General features: G+C 40.5%; 6 protein-coding genes across 15 annotated transcripts; 4 read left to right on the top strand and 2 right to left on the bottom strand.

Moving 5' to 3' along the window:
- Positions 1–2,479: 2,479 nt before the first annotated feature.
- Positions 2,480–6,221, bottom strand: LOC119549999. Of its 8 annotated transcripts, none has more exons than XM_037858420.1 (4): positions 6,081–6,177; positions 2,903–2,997; positions 2,690–2,840; positions 2,480–2,616 (listed from the first exon to the last, which is right to left on the bottom strand). In XM_037858420.1, exons 1-4 carry the CDS (start codon positions 6,175–6,177, stop codon positions 2,546–2,548), a joined length of 414 nt encoding a protein of 137 aa, XP_037714348.1. In that variant the 3' UTR covers positions 2,480–2,545. The 8 variants fall into 8 exon arrangements, with proteins under 8 accessions (XP_037714348.1, XP_037714342.1, XP_037714345.1 ...); XM_037858414.1 differs by lacking the exon at positions 6,081–6,177 and adding an exon at positions 3,057–3,474 and having other exon boundaries at positions 2,502–2,616; XM_037858417.1 differs by lacking the exon at positions 6,081–6,177 and adding an exon at positions 3,057–3,470 and having other exon boundaries at positions 2,556–2,635.
- Positions 3,569–4,479, top strand: LOC119549998. The gene is made up of 2 exons (XM_037858411.1): positions 3,569–4,076; positions 4,131–4,479. The coding sequence occupies exons 1-2, from the start codon at positions 3,684–3,686 to the stop codon at positions 4,293–4,295; spliced, it is 558 nt and encodes a 185-aa protein (XP_037714339.1). The 5' UTR covers positions 3,569–3,683; the 3' UTR covers positions 4,296–4,479.
- On the bottom strand, positions 4,382–5,326 carry LOC119551908. Its single transcript, XM_037861522.1, has 4 exons — positions 5,022–5,326; positions 4,813–4,925; positions 4,592–4,748; positions 4,382–4,527 (listed from the first exon to the last, which is right to left on the bottom strand). The coding sequence occupies exons 1-4, from the start codon at positions 5,119–5,121 to the stop codon at positions 4,457–4,459; spliced, it is 441 nt and encodes a 146-aa protein (XP_037717450.1). The 5' UTR covers positions 5,122–5,326; the 3' UTR covers positions 4,382–4,456.
- A 4,304-nt stretch (positions 6,222–10,525) lies between the features above and the next one.
- LOC119551910 (dynein light chain roadblock-type 2) lies at positions 10,526–11,145 on the top strand. 2 transcript variants are annotated; one of them, XM_037861526.1, is made up of 2 exons: positions 10,526–10,630; positions 10,680–11,145. In XM_037861526.1, exon 2 carries the CDS (start codon positions 10,765–10,767, stop codon positions 11,014–11,016), a length of 252 nt encoding a protein of 83 aa, XP_037717454.1. In that variant the 5' UTR covers positions 10,526–10,630; positions 10,680–10,764; the 3' UTR covers positions 11,017–11,145. The 2 variants fall into 2 exon arrangements, with proteins under 2 accessions (XP_037717454.1, XP_037717453.1); XM_037861525.1 differs by having other exon boundaries at positions 10,527–10,630; positions 10,687–11,145.
- Positions 11,146–13,347: 2,202 nt separating this feature from the next.
- On the top strand, positions 13,348–14,127 carry LOC119551909. 2 transcript variants are annotated; one of them, XM_037861523.1, is made up of 4 exons: positions 13,348–13,441; positions 13,502–13,593; positions 13,646–13,799; positions 13,945–14,127. In XM_037861523.1, the coding sequence occupies exons 1-4, from the start codon at positions 13,357–13,359 to the stop codon at positions 14,034–14,036; spliced, it is 423 nt and encodes a 140-aa protein (XP_037717451.1). In that variant the 5' UTR covers positions 13,348–13,356; the 3' UTR covers positions 14,037–14,127. The 2 variants fall into 2 exon arrangements, with proteins under 2 accessions (XP_037717451.1, XP_037717452.1); XM_037861524.1 differs by lacking the exon at positions 13,945–14,127 and adding an exon at positions 13,845–13,938.
- Positions 14,128–16,670: 2,543 nt separating this feature from the next.
- On the top strand, positions 16,671–17,490 carry LOC119550000. Its single transcript, XM_037858421.1, has 4 exons — positions 16,671–16,852; positions 16,918–17,009; positions 17,066–17,219; positions 17,279–17,490. The coding sequence occupies exons 1-4, from the start codon at positions 16,747–16,749 to the stop codon at positions 17,386–17,388; spliced, it is 462 nt and encodes a 153-aa protein (XP_037714349.1). The 5' UTR covers positions 16,671–16,746; the 3' UTR covers positions 17,389–17,490.
- The last annotated feature ends 6,618 nt before the right edge of the window (positions 17,491–24,108 follow it).

Genomic DNA, 24,108 nt, shown 5'->3' with positions numbered 1-24,108 from the left:
GACCTTTCACCGACCCGGCACTACATTAAGGTTATTTATCGCCGAGTGTCGAGTGCTCTCCAGCTGCTGCTACTTTGCTATTTAAAATGATAAAATGCATGTTGACCTCAACGGAGCAGCCGAGAGTGAGCAGCACTCAGCATCCTGGCACGAGCCCCGTAACTAAATCCAAAAATGTGTTGCCACAAAAATGTTATTTCCCAAATAAACCCAGGGGAGTGGATAGGGGGAAGACCCCATACCAGGTGCTCTAATTCCACGTGCAACTCAACATCGCATCTCAGTTCGCCGGATAACGACAGTCTGCTCTGCTCAGCTCTCATCTCGGGCTGAAGTTACTCATGCGGTTTTTACTGGTAATTAAATTAAATTTATTTAAGTTGAGTTAGCTTACGCTCGCTGGCTGGCTGCTGTCCCGAATGTCCTGAATGTCCTGGCTGTCCTGGGTGGGTAGCCCTCCGCCTGGCTTGGGTTACGGTGGTTTTCTGGCAACAATGTTGCGGTGGGGCAGCCACAGCACTCGTCCGCTCAGGTGTCCATCCACTTGAAGGCGCCCCCTGTGCCATCGCTGCATTTAAAGTGACAATTTTGTTGCTTAAAGTGTGTAATCGGAGCTGATAAAAGCTTTTCCAGGATGTGCGGATAGAAGTTCTATACCGTTTGGCAGGAACTCAAGAGGCTGTAGCATCTAAAAGCTCTTCGGTTGTAAGCTTATCTGTCAAGAATTATAAAGGATAAAATAAAATCAAAGCAAACTTTATACTATGCTTAAAAAAGAATCCATCATTTCATGGTACTTAGACCTACCACCCATATTTATTTACTCGCTATCCCCATAGTTTAGTTGCCCACTCAAGAGCAACTTACGAAATGGAACCATTTGGAAAACCGGTAAGGTCAAGAGTCAGTCGGAAAACGGGAGTATCGTTGGAAAGCCAAAGGGATGGAAAACCAATTGAAAATCTGGCTCTTGCGGTTGTTATATTCACATTATTTTTTTTTATTGCACAATTCACGCTGTTTGCCATTTCTGGGCCCAGTTGTTTGGCTGCCAACTTTATTTATAGGTCATTCATTGTGGAACTATATGGCATGGTGGGGGAATTCACAGCGCCGCAGCAACAATGGCTTAGGCCCAAGTATGCAAGTGTTGTGCACAATATATTATTTTATTTTTCACAATTTTCCAATTGCAGCCGCGACCGCGGTGCCTATTTTGTATTTGTTCCATTGCTGGAAATGCTTTGTAAGTATTTACAAATGTTTTCGTTGCAGCGCTATAGACACGAATTACCCCGTTAAAAAATACAGGAAATGCCCAGAGGAGAGCTTAAACTAAGGCACTGAATGCTAAATACACTCCAAAAGTCTGTAAATTTAAATAAAACTAATTTAATTTAACTAAATTGGTAAGTAATTTATGAAAATAAACATGTATATAATTATTGGTCAAGTAAAATAAAACCTTCAAACAGTTTAAAGATGAAATTTCTTAGTTTGTTGCCAAATCCCATATTACCAATTTTTAAAATTAACAATTAATATCTGTTATTATACCCGTTCCTTTCCATAAGATAGGGATCGCCAAGTTGGCAATACCCGACCCCAGTGAGTATTGTTGGCCCAACTTCAGGCCAAGAGTGTTGGCACTGCCAAAAGCATTTCAATTTCAATTTTTATACTGAAGCCTGCCACCGTGTTGCTGCTGCTGTGCTGCAGTTGCTGCTGCAATGTTGCTGCTGTGATGTTGCTGCTGCTGGCAGGCAGCGACTGAAATCGTGCCGTTAATCGCTTTAAAAATGCGACAGGTTGTTGCCAGGTCGGTGGCGTCTCCGCTCGTGTTTTTAGCTGGATATTCAGCCTGTGAGCGAAGGATTTCATAATCCCCTGCATTTGTCTCACCGATTATGCAATCCGAACTGCCAGCAGTTGGGCTGGTACCCTGCTGCACTCGCTGCACACAATTCAGGAAGTCATTTGCCAAACGTATTAAAGCCTTTGTACAAATAAATGTTTATTTAAATTAGACGCCCGACAAATAAACACAAAAGACCTGGAAAAGCGGCCAGAAAATGCCGAGATAGGAAAGCACAGAAATAAACGGTAGCGTTTTGTGTTTGATTTTCACTTTCTATTTGCGGTCGGTTTACCATTCGCTTTTGATTTGTTGTCACCCATTGTTATTGCTTCTGTTATTTTATGCAAATTCGGATCCTACGGTCACTGCCTGCTATTTGTTCAGAAAAAAACTGGAATCGTGCAGCAATCGAAATATCGAGTAATGAATGTTAAAATTCAGTGAAGCGCCTTATCTGTTGATACTAATAAAGAACATATATACTTTATTTTATGCGAAATTCTATCATATACTCCATTATCTTCCCTATTACTTATTTCGTTTTGTATTAAATTTGAAATCTTCTACAGGGGTTTGTTTACAATCCTTCTAAACCTAAAAATTTCGTTTAATTGCCAGTGTAAAATTGTAGTCTTAGAAAAGTGCCAAAAAAGAAACCTCTTGCAGATCAATATAATACAATTTTTTTTATTCCAATAGTGGTTTCTTCATGTCTCGCATGTATGCATAGGGGTAGAATGCCCAAACAAAGACCAGCACTGAAAAGTATAAATATTTCTTTCAATAAATATAGCACCCTGGTACAGGAAATAGTATTTTAAGATGACTAACATAAAAAGATGATATTCAAAATGGCTGTCACAATATCGTTAATTATAGGACTATCATGCAAATATATCAATAATCCCGTCTTTATAATAATCAGAGCTATTCCGCATACCAATGAAACTATTATCCAGACCAGAAGGAAACGAGGAATTTTCTAAAAAACAGGACGGGATTTCAGATTGAAAATTGATTTTCATTTGCTAAACAAATACTTACTTTTAATGCGCCTAGAATCAAAAAAATCGAGGCAATTAGAATGGGAGTCCAGGCCACGACTGCCGCCAACAACCAATTATTCATACCTTCCACAGCTAGAAATAGAACCAAGGCTCAATTAGTGTTGGAGTGTGTTATTTATTAACATATTTACCTAAAAGGTAGGAACCGTATATGATCTCCGTAAATCCCCAAATTATCGTCAGTAATGCCAATAGAATGCAGAAAAGCCTTTGGTTTTTCTGTAGGCACATTTCAATATTTTTCAATATGTAAATCTATTCGCAAATGTGACTGGGAGTGTAAAGACATTTGATGGATCTGCGATAGCGACTCCTGTATGCATAGTTATAGGTGCTGTTCAGTTTATCAAATTACTCCTTTGCAGAAAGGCCAGAAGAGTGCTGGATTGCTATTCTAAAGCCTTATAATATAATTACATTAAAATTTAGTTTAATATTCAGACTTTTTTGAATTGTAAGTCCAAGTTATTTTGATTTCCATTTTTTACAAGATTTGTGTTCCGCATTCAAAACATTAAAAATTGTATAATATGATGTATGTCCATTTAGCTTTTAAAAATAAAGCAGGGTAAGAAAAGGTTAAAAATTTATAAGGAAACGTGAAGAAAGCGTCTACTTTGGTAATGCCCAATGTTTTGGATTTGCTATAGTAAAGTTGCCTTTTAAGTTAAAAGTTTCGAGTCTTTTGACATAACCAAAACTGTATTTTATTGACGAGAAAATTCCAATATTTTTATATCATCGAAGCGTTTATCGCAATGGACAAGAATAAAACGGGATGGTCTAATGGAGCCTTTCATCCCTTAAAGAAGGGAAATGGCGAGGGAGCCAGGAGCAAGAATGCCTCCGAGCTACTACACCAAACATCCACCAGGGTCTCGAAATCGACATCATCACTAAGTTCTCATTTTTACCAGGGACGCACGACCTTTGGCGGTAGTTCATCGTACAATCGCTGTTTGAGTGCTCTGCACTTGGCCAAGAATCAGCAACACACTACCAGTCGGATTCTTAAATTTGGAGGAAGATCGATGGTGAGACCTAGTCCTGTTGACAATGGTCAAGGCTCTAAGCCGTTGGACACGCCACCTGATTTGAAAACCTTAAAGCGTCGTCGCCTTTACGCTGTCAATAAGTACTCGCAGAATATGGTGCGGCACCAGAGCAATATGACTTCAAAAACTTTAGAACACTCTTTCGCGCAGTCTCCCAAGGATGAGATGTCACTCCAGCCAGAGGATGTGCATTCCAAAGACTCTTTGGTCATTAAGCCACAAGGACAAAGATTTACATTTACGAAGCCCATCTCACTGGAGACGTTTAAATCAAAACGCAACTACATTTTTTCGCCGCCGACTCCTTTAAAATAAGAGTCTTAATCGAAGATCGAAAATAAGATAAAATTAAATAAGATAAAATGTAGAGCACAATTTTAAAATGTATAAATTTATTTGAATTTAATTGTTTAAACTTGTACACATATTTTAATTTTATCCTGAAAACAATGTTTTAAAAAACCTCTTAACCAAATTCATTCGTACTGCTCTTCGTCCAGGTCGTGCCTATATGCATAAGGATAGTAGACGAATAAAAATACCAGTACTGAAAAGTAAAAGACATTGTTGTCAATAAAATGATACTGAAAATACAATTTAAGATTACTAACATATGTTAACTATCGTTAAACTGCCAAAAAGAAGTTGATGGGTTTCTACATTATGCTTATAAAGGAAGCATGCAAATATTATTATTTTTAAAATAATCAGAGCTACTCCGAAAACCAATGCGACTATTATCCAGGCAAGCAATAACTTGCGGTCTCTCTGAAAATAAAGGAAGGAACCGTTTAAAGATTTATTTTATATACTATATATCTCCATTACTTACCAGTATAGCGCCTACAATGAGAATAACTGCGGCTAAAATCATGATGATCCAGGATATAATGCATGTCAACATCACACTATTCCAGTTAGCATTGGTATTCCAATCCGAATTCGCTAAAAATAAATACGAAATGTTCTTAATTCACCAATTATAAATATGTCATAATCAAAAAAGTACTATAAAGCTTATAGAGTTATTTATAGTATTACCTAACTCGTCGGACTTGAATCCTATTTCCAGAAGTCCTAAAATAATCGCCAACACTCCGATAAAGACGCAACAGTACTGGTGGTTCACTTTGAAGCACATCCTAATACCTTTTAATTAAGACTTTTCCATTTCTTATTTGATAGCCGATGTAATAATGTAAGTTATTCACCATCGATTCTATTAGAGATTTAATTATTATTGCTTAAACACACGCCGTGTATAATCATAATAATATAACATTAAAAATATATCAGTTTTTGCTATTATTTACTGAATAATTTGACATGAAATGCCTAGTCTCTTTGGTTTTCACTGATATCCCAGAATATGTTATTTGCTCAAATGTATTTATAATGGTTCGTAACGAAAAATATTGGTGTTTTTTATATTGTAGGTTTTCAGCCTTTGAAGGAACAGAACTGCACCAAAACTTCTCGTATGACTGAAAGTCAACTTAGTAAGAGTTTTAAAAGACTACCACAATTGCATCCTAAAAAATGTGGTGTGAGAACCCTTTTATTGTTACTATAATAATCACGTTTATTCGTATAGCTCATCTTCCAGCTGACGCCTATACGCATATGGGAAGTACAAAAACAAAAACAGTAATACTGAAAAGTAAAAGATATTGTTGTCATTAGAGTGCTGCTGAAAAGTCAGTATTAAGTTGACTAACATACGAACAATATTATGTAACTGGCTCCAAAAATGTGATAGGCTATATCAGGATTATAGGAAAAATAGCAAGCATAAATTATAATTTTTAAAATGATCAGAGCAACTCCGCAAAGCAGTGAGACTAGTATCCAGATCAGCAACAAAAAGCGGATTTTCTAAAACGAAAGGGGAGGGGGTGAAGAAATGACTTAACTTATTTCACGATTACTTGCCTTAATAGCACCCACAATCAGAAGTACTGCGGCCATGATAATGAGAACCCAGGCCACCACCATTCCCAGGGCCATATAACTTGTACCAAGAGTGGCTGTAAATAAAATCGAGGTGTTATAACTATGCTTCTACTTTGTGGCTTACTTTTTTTGGTTAATTACAATTACCTAGTTGGTAGACTTTGTATCCTCCATCGACAAATCCTGAAAGAATCGCCACCACTCCGATAAAGACGCAGCAGTACTGGGGGTTTGCATTGCACATCTGAATATTTTTAAAACAATAATTTGTTCATGTAAGTATCAAGGAGACAGGGAATGTAAAGATGACAAGATGCGATGGGTTGGTAGTCGAAGTGACTGTTAAACATAACCCCATTTGCGTTATAATGCAGTTTGAGATTGCTACTGATGCGACATTTAATGCCAAGTCCCCTTGGATTGCATTGATACTCCAAATAATTTAATTGGCAGCACAAAAGTTATACCCTGCATATGTAAAAAAGGGAACTGTTTTTGCCCATTGAATGTGCAATTTTTATCAAACGTATTGGTAATTGAATCAACAGCTTGTGGCTGTTACTGCATTTCGGAGGGCAGCAAGGACCCCCTCTATCCTGACAGGATTTCCTCCCGATTGCAGAAGGGGTGCGCATTGAACGAATATTTTCACGAGTGGGGCAGCCAGCATTTTAATTAAATTTTTCAAGCAATTCAAGCAAAGTTGCCAAAGGTTGACAGTGGGCGAGAGGGGGCGTGGCAGCTGGACTTTTTTTTTTGTTGACTGCACACGCCGAGAAACGGCAACAAATGTGGTGCAGAAAGTTTTCGCACTGCTCCGGGTGCCACGGGGCTATTGGCATTGGCAGTGGGTGAGCCCAGGAGGCCATTAATTAACTAGAAATGCCATTTTCCACAATTATACGTTCGCCGACTATATAGAAATGTAAAAACTAATTACATTGCAATTTGCCAGCGTAATAGCCCGGGCCAGGCTCGTGTCTCCCTTCCTTGTTGCAAACTGCATGCAAAGCAAATTATGTGGGGTTGCCAGGGGTTAAGGGTGCGGGGAGGATCGGTTGGGCGGATGGCGGACTAACAAGTTCCCGCGCTACTTCCTTGGAAATGCAAAATCAATGCAGAAAACGAAGGACACATCCTGCTGGCTCGGAAGTTTGTCCAGGCCCCGACCCAGTCCCGCTCCCTGTTCTCCAACAACTTATAGTCCTGGGCAAGGACTCAGGTGTCCTTTTAAGCATGTGTGAGTGCCGGGAAGGCGTGGCAGTATATTATGTGCTGCATGCAAGCCAATTGCAGGCCCAGTAAACTGGGGAACATTGGTTGGCAACCCAAGAACTGTCATTCCAATATAAAACTGTTTTTACCAGAGAGCCTTTTTAATGAGAAAAACGACACTCATAAGTCGAAACAAATGCCATACACAGAGACAAATATTCGAGTACATTGTTCTTGAATTGAGAACATTCGTTCTTGAAAACAGAGTAAGTACTCTTTGGTATCAATGTTTTCAATATTATAACGAAATGGTGAGTAGAGAAAAGTTAAATTGAGTTTACTTAACAACTTTTTAATAAGTATACACTACTCACTGGACAAATATCTCAGATGTTGAGCTATACAATGTAAACACCGCCAACTTGATTCAAGCACAATGGAAACATTTTCATCTTCATATATTTTTCAAAACATTTTCAACTCAAATGAGAACGTCAGAATTCTCTGTGTGTATAGACTCAAAAAAATGGGTGGTTTCAAAAATCACTCTTAAATATGCAACATATAGTTTCATCCAAAAGTCCCATGGATTTTTAACAAATGACAACGCTATTTTTTATTGCATATTTTTAGACACCTCTTTACGTAATATCCAAGCCTAGGCGATTTCAATAACTCACCCCCTAATAAAAAATTATTTATATTTATTATCATAATGGATAGTGACCACAGAATCCCCCTTAAGGTCAGGAATTCCGAGCTCGACTTCGATGGTCTTGGCCGATTAATGGGCAATATAATTTGCATTTGCGCCATTGTGCTTAGCGGTTACTTAAGTCGGGCTTAATTTGCCTCTAGTGCCCCGCAGTACACACACAAAGCCTTTGTTGATACATTAGTTGTTGATATGTAGCTGTTGTTTGGGGCAACGGACAATTTGATTGATGTGGGATTTGCGGCAGTTGCCGGCACAAACGGTTCCGTCCACCAAAGAGGTCATCTTAATGGGCCAATCTGCTTACGGTTACGGCTTACGTTTGGCTCAGGTGGTAATATTGTTGGCCAAGTGCAACCAAAGTGCAATTGAATAACACTGTAACATATGAGACTTTTATTTATTTACCTCGATGAATGCTCTGAAATTCTTTACGTTCTGAAAACATTCCTCTGCACAAGGACTTAGAGGGAAAAAGCCACAAAGTGGCTAAAATGCTGGATTAAGCCATTTATGAACCACAACGCAAAGGGATTCTTGGTTAGTTAGTTTATCAAAAATATTGATAAATAATTTTAGGATTTTATTTATGGAGTTTTATGCGTAATTTTTAAAATTAAATATATATAATTAAAAACTATAAGCTCTATACAATAATAAACCTCATAACGAAACCCAAGCTTTTGCAACTTCTTAATAGAGCCTTATTGCCCGAACCCGAGTAAGTGACGTCGTAATAGAGGGGAGTTCAGGTCCAGTTAACCTTTCCTAAATTCCGTCAGCCAAACGAGGTGCATTTGAGCCATCATAAGCCCGATAGTCCGACTGACGGCAGCCCGGGAAGAAGTTATGACTACAATTTGCGCTAAACCAAAGCAAACCAAACAATTTGTGGTCGCCCCTAATGCACTCACATATAACCCATGCCCGGCTCCTCCGACTGGAGAATCCCCCGGCTCCTGGCCAATAATTACGCAGAGGAGCAGAGGATGGGACGTAAATTATGTGTGCAAGTTGTGCGTAAAGTTCGGGCAATGCTTAAACTTTAGCGCCGTACTCGGTGGGGGGAAAAGGGCCGGGAATTGGGGTTTGGAGGACCAGTGATCGGGGCACCAGGATGGCCGCTGACAAAGTGGCTGCACTTCCACTTCCACTTCCCTCCGATGTCATAAAGTTTATCAGAGGAAGCCGCTCCTCGGCAGCCAGCCGTTTTTGGACCCCATGTGCACTGCGCTCCATTGTGCCGGCTCCTTTCTATACTTTATGGCATATTATTGGCATAAACATGGCGACGTGCAGTTGGTGGAAGACTGGCTTGCAAGGTGCAAGCTGGAAATTGTGTGATTTATTCGATGTGTCAGACAAAGCGTTCAATTAGCGAGTTAAATTGCGAGCCAAGAAGGCCTAGACAACAAAAGCGGGCCACAGAATCGCAACTCCAAAAGCCGAACCTCTGACCCAGTTCCCCGGTTGACAGTCGAATTATATAAAATACGGCCCACGGTCGCCTTATGTTGCCCACATAAATATATTTCATGTGCGTGCCTTTTGGGCCAGGGAATTGCGTAGGGCCTGCCGAAACATTTAGCACAATTTGCGCCACATTGGTCCCAATAACAATGCCTCATCTTCGATCCAGAGTCGCATCCGAATGGTCCATTATTGATGATACCGAATGCCTCTAAATTATCAATTGACCATAAATTTGCTCATTACGTTCGATTCTCCTGCTCGGTTTGGTTCAGTTCGGTTCGGGGTATTTTCATTCAAGTTTCCATCCTCGACTCCTTGGCCACGTCTAAGTTTTTGCGCGTCTGCCGAAACGCTTAGCGTTTAACCTGAAACGACTGGACGTCTCATCATCATTTGCCATTGTTGGATTGGATTGGCTTGGCTTTGGCTGTTGGCTCTTAGCTGTTGGCTGTTGGGACTCCAGCCGAGTTGGCTGGCCGGGCTTTTAAATAACTTTTTTATAAGCGCGCTCGCTCGGCGAGTTATTGGCATTTGGTCTCCGATGCGAGATGCGGTTATGGCCGCCCGGCAAATTGTTGTTTACAGCTGTCGGGTGTTGGTATTTCATGGCCCTGTTCCTCGCTGCACCGCTATAATTGCACTTTATGCTCTGGGAGCGCACCTCGAAAGTGGGCCGTCCACGTCCACGATGCTTGGCAGCTGAGTTAGGAGCCGATTAGAGTTGGCCGCAGAGTTAGAGCCGGCTTTGGCAAATAACTCCCGCCTAATTTGGCCCTGCTCGACATCGGGCTAAATCATCTAATGCCCGTGATTATGACGTCACAGGGATGATACCCGTGGAATTTATTACTGTTTGTCCTGGCCACGGATACCAAAAACAGTGAACAAATATTTTAATGCCAGCTTATGGCAATTATATCTCATACCACACTGGCAAAAACGAACATTGTTGCATCACAAAAACTATCCATACTACAAAGATCACGTCTAGACAGACACTCCTATGATAAATGATGTGCTTAAATCAGTTGTATTACAAAAATCCAATTTCAAATGATTTATCAATAAAATTCATAGACTTTCATCAAAAGGTTTTTTTATATGTCGAAATATGAAAATCGACTTAACATATATTAGAAACAAACACCCATGACTTAGGAAGTTCTATAAAATCCCGTCAAAGTAGCCCAGTCATTACTTGACAACGAATATATAATATTATACATACATATGAATATCAGTATCGTAGAACTCTCTAAAAACTTTAATCAAAATGGAGGTAGCAGAGCTTGATGTAAGTCTACAAATTTATAACCTTATCCCACATCAAGTAATATCAAAAGCTTACAGCCAAAACGCACTAAAAGTTATGTGGAGGAAGTATTTCGCCGAGTAAAAGAAAAGCCTGGCGTGGAGGACCTATTGATCATGAACCACTCGGGTGTTCCGGTGAAGACCTCGATGGATCGTCAGGAGAGCCTGCAGTATGCCTGTCTATATGATAACTTGCGGGAAAAGTGCCAGGCATTCTTATCCAAATTGGAGCCAGCTCAAACTTTGACCTTCTTGAGAGTTCGTACCAAATATCATGAGGTGCTCATCACCCCGGATGCCAAGATCACCGTTTTAGTGGTCCAAAATGCCAAAGATACTTTCATTAACATGAACGCCTCACACTAATACCCATTTTAAAACAAAACATTACCTTGTTATAATATATAATGTTGGTGGTGGCCATTATTGTTTATCCATAAGTAACCAAACAAAACTGAAACACCAATAAAAGTTTCAAATTCTGTTTCAAGAGCATTGAAAATGTACTTTATCATTGTGTTGTGTGGAAAGGAAGCTTTAAGTTCAAAGAAATTTAAATAATAAGAAATTAAAAGCTAGAATGCAGGGTACCCATTAAAACATTTTCCATTCAAGTACTAATAAAATTAAAGACGATGGGGAACCATATTCGTGAAAAGATTTAATCTTTACAAATAAATTTGTAATGTAAATGCATTTTTGGTGATACTTATTCATCCCAAGCCATGTTGACCCGACAAGTGGTTTTCTGTCTGCCAAACATCCGCATCCGAAGCGCTCCACGTTTTGGCCCGCGAGATTAACATATCACGTCGCCACAACATTTCACAAGCTCCTCCGCGATCCCCCGATCCTCGTACTCGTCCATGTCCAACTCCACCCGCTTGGAAACCTCTTGAGTGGCAGCTGCAAATCAGCGCGAAACCTTTCCCCCTTTTTCGCGAGGGGCGCTTGTAATATTTAACACCGTCTGAATTTTAATGCGCCTTTTGACTGCCGTTCACAGCTGACAATGGTGTGCGCCTAATGGCCAACTAATATGCGCAGAATCACTTGGCAGCCGAGTCGCGAACTCGATCCGCAGTTCCAGTTGGGCTGGTATTGGGACTGGGATTGGGATTGGGTGCCCGTTGCCCGTTGCCCAGATCGTGCAACTTTGGGGAACCTGGTCTGTGTTGCAACACCTTCTTTCCGAGGAGCCACACAGCGATCACGTCACGAGTTTCCCGAGCGAGGTGGAGAGGAGAAGGTGTCAATAACTTTCAAATGCCTGCCCAGGATATGCATTATATTATTATAATGCCGCCAGTCCGCTCCATTCGTCTACGGCAAAATTTATGCATTTTTGAAGTTTTAATAATGTAGCTCGTTAGCCACGGTTTGTTAAACTTTGTTTTCATTTTCACTTGGCTTCACTTCAAGGGATCCAGCGGGCAAGGGGGCAGGGGCTGGAACTTCGAGTTGGGGCAGCTGCACCCGCTCCACATCGAGGCCCCCAAACATCCATCCATGCATCCATGTAGCCATGTATCCATGTAGCCACACCGTAAACACAATCACACAATCCCACAATATCCCCCATCACGTGTGCCTGTCTTCACTCCACTCAGGCTGCAGTTTTTGTTTTCAATATGCGAGTCGTGAATTTGCCCCGGGTCCTTTTCTGCTTTTCAGCTGTATCCAGCGCCGTTGCCGCTGTTACTGTCAGCTATTTGTTGCCGTTGGTCATATTGCAGTTGGAGTCGGACCATGGCGCCCGGCCAACAAAATCGACAAACCAGCCAGCCAGCCAACCAGCCAGCAAACCATCCAACCCGTCAGCCCGACACCCGTTTGATAAACGAACAAAAGTGAAAACACATTTTGCATTCGGCAGCTCCTGCTTTGCATAACTCTCAAGGATGTTCGAGGGTTTGCATTCGAATTAGCATGGCAGCGGTGGAATGTTGCCGTCTGAGGGGTCTTGGTATCAAATATACACAACCAAAACCATATTTTAAGTCTTGATAATCTTGTAAAAGTCTTTATCTCAGGCTGCCTTACTTGATCCTAACACGGAAGTTGTTTATACAAATCTATCTATAATTGAAGTATAAGTATAATCTACAGATCTATAGACATTCTGGGATGCACCACACTATCGAGTTATAACTTGTCAAATAGGAACACTTTTTGGAATGCAAAATCCACTGTTTAAGTCGAGTACAATTTCTTATTGTGTAAAAAGTTTAATTTAAGGCTAACTTTCCCTGATAAATCTGCATTTCAGGTCAGAGAAATGTTCGACCGGATTACCCTTACCTGCAGGTTGCTTGTCGAAATCTCGCCCAATTTACCTATTTCGTAACCTGAGTTCCCCCAGCACATATTTGATTGAGTAATCCAATAAAATGCCATTCCATACGCCACAAAGGGAGAATCATGCAGACGCAGTTAGCCAAATCACAGCCCCCAGCATCGGTTTCAGTATGGCCATATATCTGGTCATTAGGCGAAATGGACAAGTCGTGAGTTGGTGTTAAGTGCCAGGCAACTAAAATTAGTTTTCATTTGTTGCACGGAATTATGGATGGAATTTATTAGGTGAAAACCGTTGATGGGTATATTGAAGAGAGTTATTAGAATTTGAGCTTAGGCAATTATTAAAGGAGTTACTTTGGAATTAATTGTCAACTCAAAGTATTAAAAAGTTTAAAATTTAATAAAATGTGCAGTAAAGATAAAGCGCACATTTGGATGATTATAGTGGGAATTATTTGCGTGGCCACTTCAATAGGACTCCTGAGACATGGTAGATGATTAGGCGCCTTTAAATATATCATATCATATCAGTCATGCAATTATATTACAGTTTTTAACCTCAGCACATTTGATATTATTTTCCTTGCTCCGATTGTTTTGGTTATTGGATTTGCCTATACAATAAAACTGATGGCCGACGTGGTAATAAACTATAAGTCCCTAATGATTAATTAAATGATAACTTTTTCCTTAGGAATACATTCATTTAGCGCTGCTAACCACTTTGGCCATACCACTGAGCTGCATGTTTCTTTTTGTTTTTAAAATGGAAAATTTTTTAGAGGACTGGAGATCTTTTACAATTTTTTGGAAGCTTGGAAACATTCTGTTTCTGACATTTCTAATTGGTAAGAAATTAATTTGTATCCTCGACAATTAACTAATTTATATAGTGTTTCCTTGCCTTTGGCTTTTGTTTATTTATTCATTTTATAACGAAACAAATGGTACTTGAACCTCCCTAACTGTTTACCAATATTCGGCTGGTGGCAGTGGAAATATTTGCTGAATGGCAGGACCAACAATTATGGCGGAAAACAGTTCAGAAAGTTTATATTTCATTCATCACCAACGTGATTAGCTGAAAATTTGATGCCAAACTTCTAGTGAATGAAAATCATCGGAAAGTTTGCCGCTGGCGAGCTTCGCTAATAAGACACATTGTCTAGCCAAAGGATCTGGTCGAACCGAAAGGTAAGTTCCCGAAATACAAACGGCAGGGGGACGGGTCCTTTTCCCCCTTCGACGCTTGTTTTTCCTTGTTATTGTTGCCGTAAGTTTGGCAACTTGCTCGCTTCCTTGGGCTAACCGAAGCACATTACAACTAATACACTCAGACGATGTACCCAAAAGTTTGCCAGCGTCGCACAAAGAGCATAATTACCAACAACATGGAAAAATCGGTGGAGCTCAGTGAAATGGGGAGAGGCGGCAACTTTTCCACAAAATTATTTGCGGTCGCAAAGATGGAGGGAGCTGGCGGGCGAAACTTTGACATAAAGAAAAGTTTGCGCAAACCGACTTAAAGAAAATTATAATTACACGCACAGTCAGCCAAATAGTCCAAGTTTGGGCCCTGGGCTCGTACTCGTCTTTGGTTTCGGTTTTCGGAAAATTCTGTAATTGCCGTTAGTTTTCGAAGTTTTCAATTCGCAATTTGTACGCCAGGACAACTGGCAGACAAACAAGAACAGCAAATTATGGTAAAATATGCAAGGCAAAAAAAAAGAGGCACAGAGCTGAGAACACAAATTCTAGGGAACCATGAAAATTTGAGAATATAATTATAGCCCCTGCCCCGCCCTCGCAAGGTAAGCCCACATAAAGCTCGACAAAGGGCCCGGAAAAACTGAGCTGCCCAGATTGAATTACGTGCGGTGCTCATTGACGTGCTTTTGGCTTCTCCCTAGTTTTTGGGACTAGTTCGTATTTTCTGCCGAACTTTATAATTGGCCACAGCAATTAAAAAATACTTGAGAAGGGGGTCAGAAGTGTGCTAAATAATTAGTTTGCATTTCTATATGCCTTGCACTTGCTTTCGACAAGCTTGAATATATCAACTGGATCATGGAATCATCCGGCTCGAAGGACCAACATGAAAGTTTTGATGTTTAAAGATCTTAAATTGATATAATCAATTACCTTTGTTAGGTTCTATAACTTTGATCTCGTTTGCCATTTAAACAAAATGGTTGAGAAATATATACCTTTTGAATATTTTAGATTCTTGCTTTCAAAGCTTGTTGCTTTTCAAAGTACTCCTTCCATCAACATCGTCTACCCTTTCTCAAAACTTGCTTATGCCAAGCTGGAGTGTTTTCATTTTTTAAGCTCAACCCCTGACCACCATTCTCTCCCTACCAAATGCCCTCCTTCGACTGTTATTCCCATTTTAATTTGCACATGGACCCGAGGTTATTTCTGGTCCGACCCCTGGTCAGTCTGTCGGCCCTTCGGGATGAAGGGAGTTTCATTTATTTAATGCATGCACAATTTCCTAGACACTTTAACGGCGACTTTTGATTTCCATTTCCAAATCGCTGAGTGGGGGCTTAATGTGGCGGCAGGCTTTCCACAAAGCCAGCTGGGCGGCTTTATAGAGCGGCAAAGGAAATAAATATAGACAGTCCCAGAAGCAGACGAAAATAAAAACAGTCTAACAAAGGGATTTTCGCGCTTTTCTTTCAGATAACTGAGCTCGGGGGATGATTTGGCTTTACGGTTAAGATTGCACTTTTCCGGCTGCTCAGTTTCATTAAAGTTTGAGTTTAAAATTGTAACACTAAAGGAAATGAATTCTAATTCTTAACAGGCGACTGCTGCAGTTGTTGGTTGATTGTACTAATTAAATGAATTGGGACTAAAGTAAAAAGTCTTATATAATATTCATTCAAATGATTATTATTTAATTAGTTGAGATTTTACCACAACCATTTCATTTGTCTTATATTTTTTTTGTATTTAAACAACGAGCTTTTGAGTTGTCTGTAACGTTTTGTTATAGATTCAAATTTAAAGGTTTAAATTTCGTAAAAATGTGTTTTTGCAGCGGTATACCTCCACGAGGTCAATGCCGAAATGTGGCCATTTTATGTTATATTTTGGTTTGATTATGGTGTTAAGTATGATTTTAAATCCAATGAGTCGTATCTTTAGTAAAGCCGTCGATTGGTTTCATATAGTTGCACTGCCCTTCGGCATTGTTGCTGGAATATTTTTATTGTATGCTGCAAATAGGGTGAGACCTTCAGTTTGTGAGTATACCCACGTATAAACGTAAAAGTTTATAAAACTTGACCATACTAGTCCCCAGTAAAAACTCAAGCTCTTGTGTAGTTTCGTCTATGTAATGGTCCCCACCTTATTGACCCTCTATACTATGAATATCTTTATGTTGGTCCGCCGATGAAAATTCTTACCAGTTCTCTCAAAAGTTTTGAGCATTATAAAATGATCTGGAGATTACCTTAGGTCTGGAGGACGTTGGAATCGTTATAAACTAAGCCGGATGATTTCAAGTCTATTTCTTATATTTTTGTCACAAGGAAAAAAAGTTTAAATAGTAAAAATAGATACAACAACTTGTAAAACTCTGGATGTTTATAATCTGTTGGTAATAGAATAGAATATTGTAGCACATTAGTTTTAAAGTTTATCAGTCTATTCTCAATAAACACTTACATCCTCGGTAAGTTAAAGTATGTTTTGAAATCATCAGTGGCTTGATTTTTCATTCAATTTATGTAACAAAAATGTCAAATTATTTATGTTTAAAAAAAGTAAAACAAAATAACAATGTGCAATTTCTGTCGCCATAAGCTTTCTTATCGATGGGAATGCGGTATTCTGGCCATATGCGTAATGATAGTTTGTATCGGAATAATAACATATATGTCTACCCGTAAATATTGATGAAAATATTTTAGATTTACTCGACGCTCTAAAACTGCTTATATTTTTTTACAGGCGACCGTTTTGGCTTATACCATAAAATTAGTTTGGGAATAGCCTGCTTCGGACTTTTTGCTGCAATATGTCTTCTGATGGGTTGTATACTGGTATCCAAGTCTCAATTTTTGTTAACAATTTATAACTATATTTTTAAATTTTTTAGGAAATTGCCTGTCTGGTGTGGATGTGGGTAGTGATAATGGCCGCAGTGATTGTGGCAGCCACTGCTTTCGAGATTTACAGGCTCTGCAAAGGCTGGAATTCCATAAGTGACAGAACGAAAACCTATGAAATTATTTTCATAATAGTTGCCCCATGTGAGGCGATCGAGCGGCAATTAAAGGCATATTAGTTATAATAAACGTTTTTTTTTCAGGTCTAGGTTTCTTTATGATATATCAGACGATATTGTATGCATTGGAACTCAAAAGACAAAGAAGTGAAGAGCAACAGCATGGTTATCTATATGTCCTGAGGGGCTGTTAACTGCTCCCTCCCAACATGAACTGCATTTTTTGTGTAAATCTGTCTGTGTACTTTTCGAAACAATTATAAAAGTTATACAATTTGGTCTGTTGATTGATAAAACAAACTGTCTCTTACATTGGATATGAATTTTCAACTGAGTTGCCGGGAGGGGCACACATCCCCTTCGCATTTCATTGAGGCATGGAGCCACAGTCTGGAAGCGAAATCAATGACAGAAATATGAAATGAAAATATAATTGGTAATTTATTGTGTCTACAGATCGTTGCTGCAAAATGCGAGCAAGCCAAGTAAAATAATAAATGCGCATATTCGTTTGAGCCCGCCTGGATATGCATATCCATATCCATATTCACATATATATACCCAGTGCAGTTGTGTTTACAGCCTCTGATAAGTGGTGCGGGTGGTGCGTCATGGGCCTGCAACTCCTGCAGCTCCACTTCGTGCCGCGAAATCCACTCGAGTGCGCACCAATAAAAATAATAAAAATTGTGCCATAATAAAAAGCGCAGCGCACAAAGAGCAAAAAACACCCGAGCCGCCCAAATAAATCACACAACTTCGCAGACAAGGGATCCCCCAAGAGTCGAGCTTCGGGTTCGGTGCACAGGGAAAATCGTTTTGGATGTGATTTTAAAGGAATAATATTTAATATGAAAATTTACTGATTTTTTTTTGCTATTTCCAGGGAGATAACTTAGTGCCTCCCTGTATTTTATGATTATTCGGGTGTGGAATACTTCACATACCAAATTTGTTTCGAGTGTTCCTCTGCTGCAGAGGCGCCTACTTTGAATAAGAGCGAATGCAACGAGTTGGACGGACTTTAGCATTGGTCCCTCACAGTTGAGTTAACAATTTAAACAAATAAAGGAAGAATTTATTAGCATAATTATAAGACCTTAAATGGTTCCCAATGGCTAAATAAAAATGAACAACATAAGCATGAAGTGTGGGTGTTGTTTTTGGGTAAGAGACAGCTCTTAGACAGCCTGAATGCTTATCCTTAAAACTCAAATCATTTTGCATCGCGGATCAAAATAATTAATTATTCAGCCGACAATCAGTTATGCAATGGCCATGATCAAACAACAAGCGCTGCCTTGTCTTACCAATTTTTTGGCATGGCTCAGCTCACAGTTTTCCAGCCACGATAACGAACTCAACAATGGCCAGCGGACCGCGCTTTGATTTCTATAAATCAACGGCCGCTACGCAAACTGTCAAGGCAACGGGGAAAACTTTCCATTTTCCGGCGCTGGCGGCGGCCGCTTTTGTTCGAAAACGCAGTGCATTTGGCGATAAATCAAAGCCCAGATCGCCCGGCAGATCAAAAGCCGCAAAGCGATCTGCAGGCCATGAACATCGAACCGAAGGAATCCCAAGTATTTCGCGGGGACGACAAGACGGGCGCAAACAATATTGTCAAACCTCGAGCGACCTGTTCGCCCGGCTAACGAACTGCGCGCTGTTCGTTCATTAACGCCATTAAACCAGTTTTGACATTTTAATTAAGAATGTGCAACATTGCGTATGCGCATTCTGAGCTGCCAGCCAAGGTCGGGATCATAGATCATAGGCGAGCGCTTATCGCCGTCTACAAGGAACAGCAACAGCAGCAGAAACCCGCTAACAGCAGCATCGCGCCATGGTCCCATGGCTTATCGGCCATATCGGTCGCCAGCATCTGCATTTGGCCATGTCCTGCGGCGAGCAGTGCGACAAGGCCAAGAAATTTGCATTTACCAGACTGTCGCCCACTTAATTACGCAGCAACGCAACAGTTGCAGGCGCAGTTTCAGCCGCTGCTGCAGTTGCCGCTGCAGTCGCCGGCGTTGCAACAGCACGTTGCACACTAACAAGCTTGCCTCCGAGCAGAGCTCTTCCGCAGGAATCCAGTGAAGCCACGGGGCACCCGACAAAAGAACACCAAAGAAATTAAAAAAGAACGCTGTTATTAACCAACTTTAAAATAGCCCCCTTTTCACGCCTTGTTTAAAAGAGTTGCCTTGAAATGAGGGTTCTTTCTTTTAATATTATATACCGTAAGTCTAGAAAATGGTGTAATTTTGTATATTTTTAAATGTCTAACAATATAAAAAATATTATGTTTAAATATATGCAAAAAATGTGGTATATCTTGTTTTTAGGATGTACAAGAGCCGCATGTTAGTATTAAACAGTACTACCTTACTAAAATTCTTAAAGATGGAAAGGTCATCTGGTATTTAATGAAATAATGGATATAATTTTAAGATACAAATATGTAGTTGAGTTGAGGCCTGTCACACTCTTAGGACCATCTAAAAGCTTTGGAAAAAAAGTTTAAATTATTAGCCTGAGACTTATATTATACATTTTATCTTCTTCGTATTTTAAAGATTTATGGATTCGTTTTCAGAATATAACAATTTTTATTAAGCTAGGCTTGTGACACTCCTTACCACCCCAAAAGCTTTGCACAAATAACAAAAGTGTTCATTTATTTCAGTAAGGAATCGAAAAAGGCATATTAAGACATTAAAGAATTTCCTAATTTAACTTCAGACGTATCTGTACGGTGCACGAGAATCGCCGACATTGTGTATCTAGAAATATTTCGCAACAAATTATTCAACACTTTGCATGCACACCAAATGGCTGCGAGGATGGAGGCGACTTGGCGACGAACATGGACAACATGGGGCGACGGCGACCCTCTGCCCCGACGCGACTCGATGCCCACTCCGGAATCCGGATCGGATCGGATCTGCCGCCTCCCATATCCCATCTCCCGCCCCTATACCATACCACACACCAATCCCTTTGGCCCTGTCAGCGTCTTGTCTCCGCTGCGCACTGCTGTTTGTCATTTCCTTGGGCTGCGGCTTGTTAAGTGCTGTTGGAATTTGCCATATTGCCACAGTTGCATCCAGCGGATGACAGGCGATGGGCTGCAAGTCGGTAGCTGGCTGGGGCAGGGGCAAGCGTAAATCATGCCAATTTAAATGAGTGCAACCTGCGTTTTGACACTTGTCATTGTCATGGGCCCCGAATGTGGCCTCCGTTTGATGGCCACTCCGTGATCCGCAGACTGCATGACGTCGTCTACCTCCAGACCCAGTCTGCACAGAAAAATATATTTTTAATTAGAAAAGTAATTAGCCAAGGAGATGTATGATAGTTTTAAAGGGTTATGATATGATATTTTTTTAAATATGTTTAAATATGTAAATAAAATTAACATGATCACTTTAAATGGTTTTAAATATATATTCATTCTAAATAGTTTTCAATATTAAAGCAAAGTAAAACTATTTTTGGTAGCTTGGTATTAAATTATTTAAGAAATAAATACTGCAATTTTATAAAAACAACTTTTCTGATATGCATTATATGTATCTTGCCATGTTTTTTCGAAATATAAGAATTATTCTTTATACCGGAGTTCATTTTTCTCAGTGATCGATGAAGTCCCCATCATTGTCACCGGAAATGTTGCACTTGTCTTCGGCGTGGCGGCTGCATTAATCAGCTTGCATTTATGGCCTGCTGATTGAGTAATGCCTGGGGATCCCATTCCACCGACACCCACGATCTCGGCTATCCGAGTCCTAGTCATTAAATTGTTATAGCTTATTTATCTTTTGGCCGGGAGTGGTCACCATGGTCACCAGACCTTGGGTCTCAACATGGCTTATCCCACTTATGCAACTTTGTTAAGCACGTTTGCATCTGTCTAAACGTCTTAAGTCTGTTTGTTACCAAGGGAGTGGCTATAAATTCTTGAAATGTAATGTTAAGATATATGGAATTCCTTTAAATACAAGGAAAGCTTCAATTATAATACAACAATTTAAAATACCAATAATCTAAGCACAACTTTAATAATCATTACTTAAACGAGATTGTAAAAATAGAAGCATTATTGGGAAGTCCTGTCCCCTCTTCAATAATTCAAATGCAAATCATACGGTTATTACTCCAGATCTCCACTCAAGATCCCACTGAAGGGATTTGGAATCCAGAGGAGAAGTCCAAATATCGTCTTACATCTCGAGTGGATTTCGCAGTTCATCTGATTGGTGGGCTGCTGAATGCTAAGTTGACGCTTTGATCTTGTCTTGAGCGTAAATCTGGTGATGCGCTTTTGAGATTAAATGTCATTTGAGCGGCGATGGAGATGGCCATTTTTGTCTCCGATATCTCTGGATCCCAGTACCCTCTGCTCTTGGGAAATGCAGTTGATCCGGTATGGGGGGATGCACTTCCAGCAACGACAACAACACGGGCACCTGTTCATTAAACGAGGGGGAAATTATAGTGCGCCGAGTGCAGTAAACAAATGTAATCGACATCCTGTGTAGGCCACAAAGGATGCCGCCGGCCATCGATGAGTGGGAGGGGCAGGGGCAGGGGGACGGAGAAGGGCGCCTTCTTGGCTAACAAAAGGAAGAGACATCAGCTCACACACAGGCGGGACTCGCCCGAAATGAACTGGAACTCAAAGACAAACAGGAAAAGCAAACCGCAGAGTCCTCGGCCTCGGCACAGCACACAAAACAAATAATAAACACAAGCATTTTTGATTTAGCATGAAATTTAAATGACCCGCCGCACAAGCACACAAATATAAGAATTCTGAAATACTAAAATTCAGGGGAGGCAGATGGAGGAGCTGCAGCTCAAGACTTCACTTTGCGTTTTATTGTCAGGGCGCGCAAATATTGTCAAAAGACTTTCGAGCAGACCCATTCCATTCAATCATACACTTGGAGCAAAAGTATGTGAAAGTAAAATTACCGAATAAACGAAAGAAATTAATTTAAGACGCCATGTTCTGGAAGCTTTATGACCAACATTTTATGATGGTATCATGTTCTAACAATAGAAATGTTGTACTTTAATGGCTCCCTTACTAAGGGATTTGAAAATACAATAGAAATAAAATCACAAGATAGTCAAGGTTTCTTCAGAATTTTATTAATAAAATGAGTTTACTTTACAAAGATGCTGATATACAAATTACTTAAATATTTTATAGGAGTACTTGAATGTCAAAATAAGTTTCAAAACGTAATCCAGCTGTGCAAATAAAATTTCTAAGAATTCATCAAAGTTTTGTATTGGATCTATTTCTGTTCCGACTTCGAAAGTTTTTTTTACAAAATGAAAAATTTTTCTCGCAGCGCATTTTGCCAGACATTCCCATTTGCATCTCTCGTTGCAGCTACGGAAGCGCCAGCGAAGAGTAAAAGAAGCCGACAAAACAGGGAAAGATGGGACCAGGGTCTGGACTTTGGTCCCAGGTCCCAGGTCCCTGATTCCCCGATTCCCTATCTCCTGCCCCAAGACCCTTGAGCCCAGTCCTGTTTTGTTTGTCCCGGCGCTTCGAGTGTCCCCTAGACGGCGCAGAGAGCACTTGTTTGGATTTATATTTCGGTTTGCTTAGGTCCGAGGAGCCGGCTAAAGTGCCAGGCAATCAAAAACAAATTATGAGTGCTACATTTTGCCCGGGGAATGCGGATCGTAATGGGATCGAAATGGGCATGGGAGTGGGTACACCTCCTTATCGCCGTCTTATCAATGTTTATGGGGGCAGCTAATGCACTTGGCGTGCAGTTGCCTTTGGCATTGGCATTGAACTTTCGCCGGAGCGAGGGGAATGGGCCTAAAACAATGGGCCAAACGGGCACACTCCACTGACCCACTTGGCCAGTGGGGAAGAGGCGGCCTAATCACGGCTGCAAATCCTATATCAATAATTGACTTGAAAGCAAACAATTTATGATGACCTAAGACCGAACAAAGAGCGAAAAGGGTGCGGTAATCAAAGGAATTGGCCAGGCGAGAGGGCGAGGCGATTGCGAAGAGCGGATAAGGCCAACTCAGCGCCATGGCCCAAAAGCGATGACGGGGAAGATGAGGTTGAGGATGAGGTTGGAGATGATGATGATGCTGATGCCGAGCCGATAATATAAACGATGAACGATAGAGCACGTCGACCCACACAAACTAATGTGAAAGTCGGAGGGGAATCCGATGACTGGCAAAGGATGGATGAAGTCGGAACTGTTGCTGGGTTCCTGCAGCGGATGACCTTTGGAGAACCCGCCATTCAGCTCCCAAGTGAAAACATCTCGAGAGCAATAAATGGCAGACAAAGAAGCAGAAAAATTGGAAACTCCAAATGGAAAAGCAAAGCAAATAAATATCTTATGGACAAACATTATTGGTGGGGCTGAAACAAAGGCCAACTGGGTCAGCAAGTCAAGGACCAGTCAGCCAGCCAGTCAGTCAGTCACTGTGGCTGTCCCCAGGGAATTGGCCAAACCCAATTCGGTTCGAAGAAATTCAGCTGAAATCATGGACAGTAGCAAATAAGTGCATGCATTTTTGAACTGCAAATCAACGTAATGATGACTCTGCCCCTTCTATGAGCATCACAAATCGACTTACTGACAACACAGCTTGAGACGTCTAACCAACTTGTACTCGCGTTCCATCATCAGTTTGTGGTCGGGATGGAGCTGGTTTCCTTTTCAGCTGACTCACTTATGTAATAGCTAAATTGGCATCGACATATATATTAGGGGGAAAATGGGTGAGGATTTGGGTTTCGGGGCCAGGCCGACTGCTAATATGATTACTCTTTAGCCGAGAATATTTCAAGAATATGAGAAAAGTGCATGGTCATTACTATTAGCACAAGGCTTGAGGGGCTGTTAGGAAAGCGG

This window comes from Drosophila subpulchrella, chromosome 2R (genome assembly GCF_014743375.2).
Source record: "Drosophila subpulchrella strain 33 F10 #4 breed RU33 chromosome 2R, RU_Dsub_v1.1 Primary Assembly, whole genome shotgun sequence".
Lineage (NCBI taxonomy): Eukaryota > Metazoa > Arthropoda > Insecta > Diptera > Drosophilidae > Drosophila > Drosophila subpulchrella.
Note: the sequence above shows the minus strand (reverse complement) of the source record. Positions and strands in the feature narration are given on the sequence as shown.

Excerpts from the sequence above, each read along its gene's own strand:
- LOC119549998 (XM_037858411.1), top strand. The coding sequence starts at position 3,684 with ATGGACAAGAATAAAACGGGATGGTCTAATGGAGCCTTTCATCCCTTA. Across the intron at positions 4,077-4,130 it reads ATAAGTACTCGCAGAATATG|TCTCCCAAGGATGAGATGTC; the intron begins GTGCGGCACCAG and ends TCTTTCGCGCAG.
- LOC119551908 (XM_037861522.1), bottom strand. The coding sequence starts at position 5,121 with ATGTGCTTCAAAGTGAACCACCAGTACTGTTGCGTCTTTATCGGAGTG. Across the intron at positions 4,749-4,812 it reads TCATTGTAGGCGCTATACTG|AGAGACCGCAAGTTATTGCT; the intron begins GTAAGTAATGGA and ends CTTTATTTTCAG. Across the intron at positions 4,528-4,591 it reads TTTAACGATAGTTAACATAT|TACTGGTATTTTTATTCGTC; the intron begins GTTAGTAATCTT and ends TTTACTTTTCAG.
- LOC119549999 (XM_037858412.1), bottom strand. The coding sequence starts at position 6,177 with ATGTGCAATGCAAACCCCCAGTACTGCTGCGTCTTTATCGGAGTGGTG. Across the intron at positions 6,008-6,080 it reads ATACAAAGTCTACCAACTAG|CCACTCTTGGTACAAGTTAT; the intron begins GTAATTGTAATT and ends TTTTATTTACAG. Across the intron at positions 5,856-5,912 it reads TGATTGTGGGTGCTATTAAG|AAAATCCGCTTTTTGTTGCT; the intron begins GCAAGTAATCGT and ends CTTTCGTTTTAG.
- LOC119551910 (XM_037861525.1), top strand. The coding sequence starts at position 10,610 with ATGGAGGTAGCAGAGCTTGAT. Across the intron at positions 10,631-10,686 it reads TGGAGGTAGCAGAGCTTGAT|CCAAAACGCACTAAAAGTTA; the intron begins GTAAGTCTACAA and ends AAAAGCTTACAG.
- LOC119551909 (XM_037861523.1), top strand. The coding sequence starts at position 13,357 with ATGTGCAGTAAAGATAAAGCGCACATTTGGATGATTATAGTGGGAATT. Across the intron at positions 13,442-13,501 it reads AATAGGACTCCTGAGACATG|TTTTTAACCTCAGCACATTT; the intron begins GTAGATGATTAG and ends ATTATATTACAG. Across the intron at positions 13,594-13,645 it reads TAAAACTGATGGCCGACGTG|GAATACATTCATTTAGCGCT; the intron begins GTAATAAACTAT and ends CTTTTTCCTTAG.
- LOC119550000 (XM_037858421.1), top strand. The coding sequence starts at position 16,747 with ATGTGCAATTTCTGTCGCCATAAGCTTTCTTATCGATGGGAATGCGGT. Across the intron at positions 17,010-17,065 it reads TTCTGATGGGTTGTATACTG|GAAATTGCCTGTCTGGTGTG; the intron begins GTATCCAAGTCT and ends TAAATTTTTTAG. Across the intron at positions 17,220-17,278 it reads TTTCATAATAGTTGCCCCAT|GTCTAGGTTTCTTTATGATA; the intron begins GTGAGGCGATCG and ends TTTTTTTTTCAG.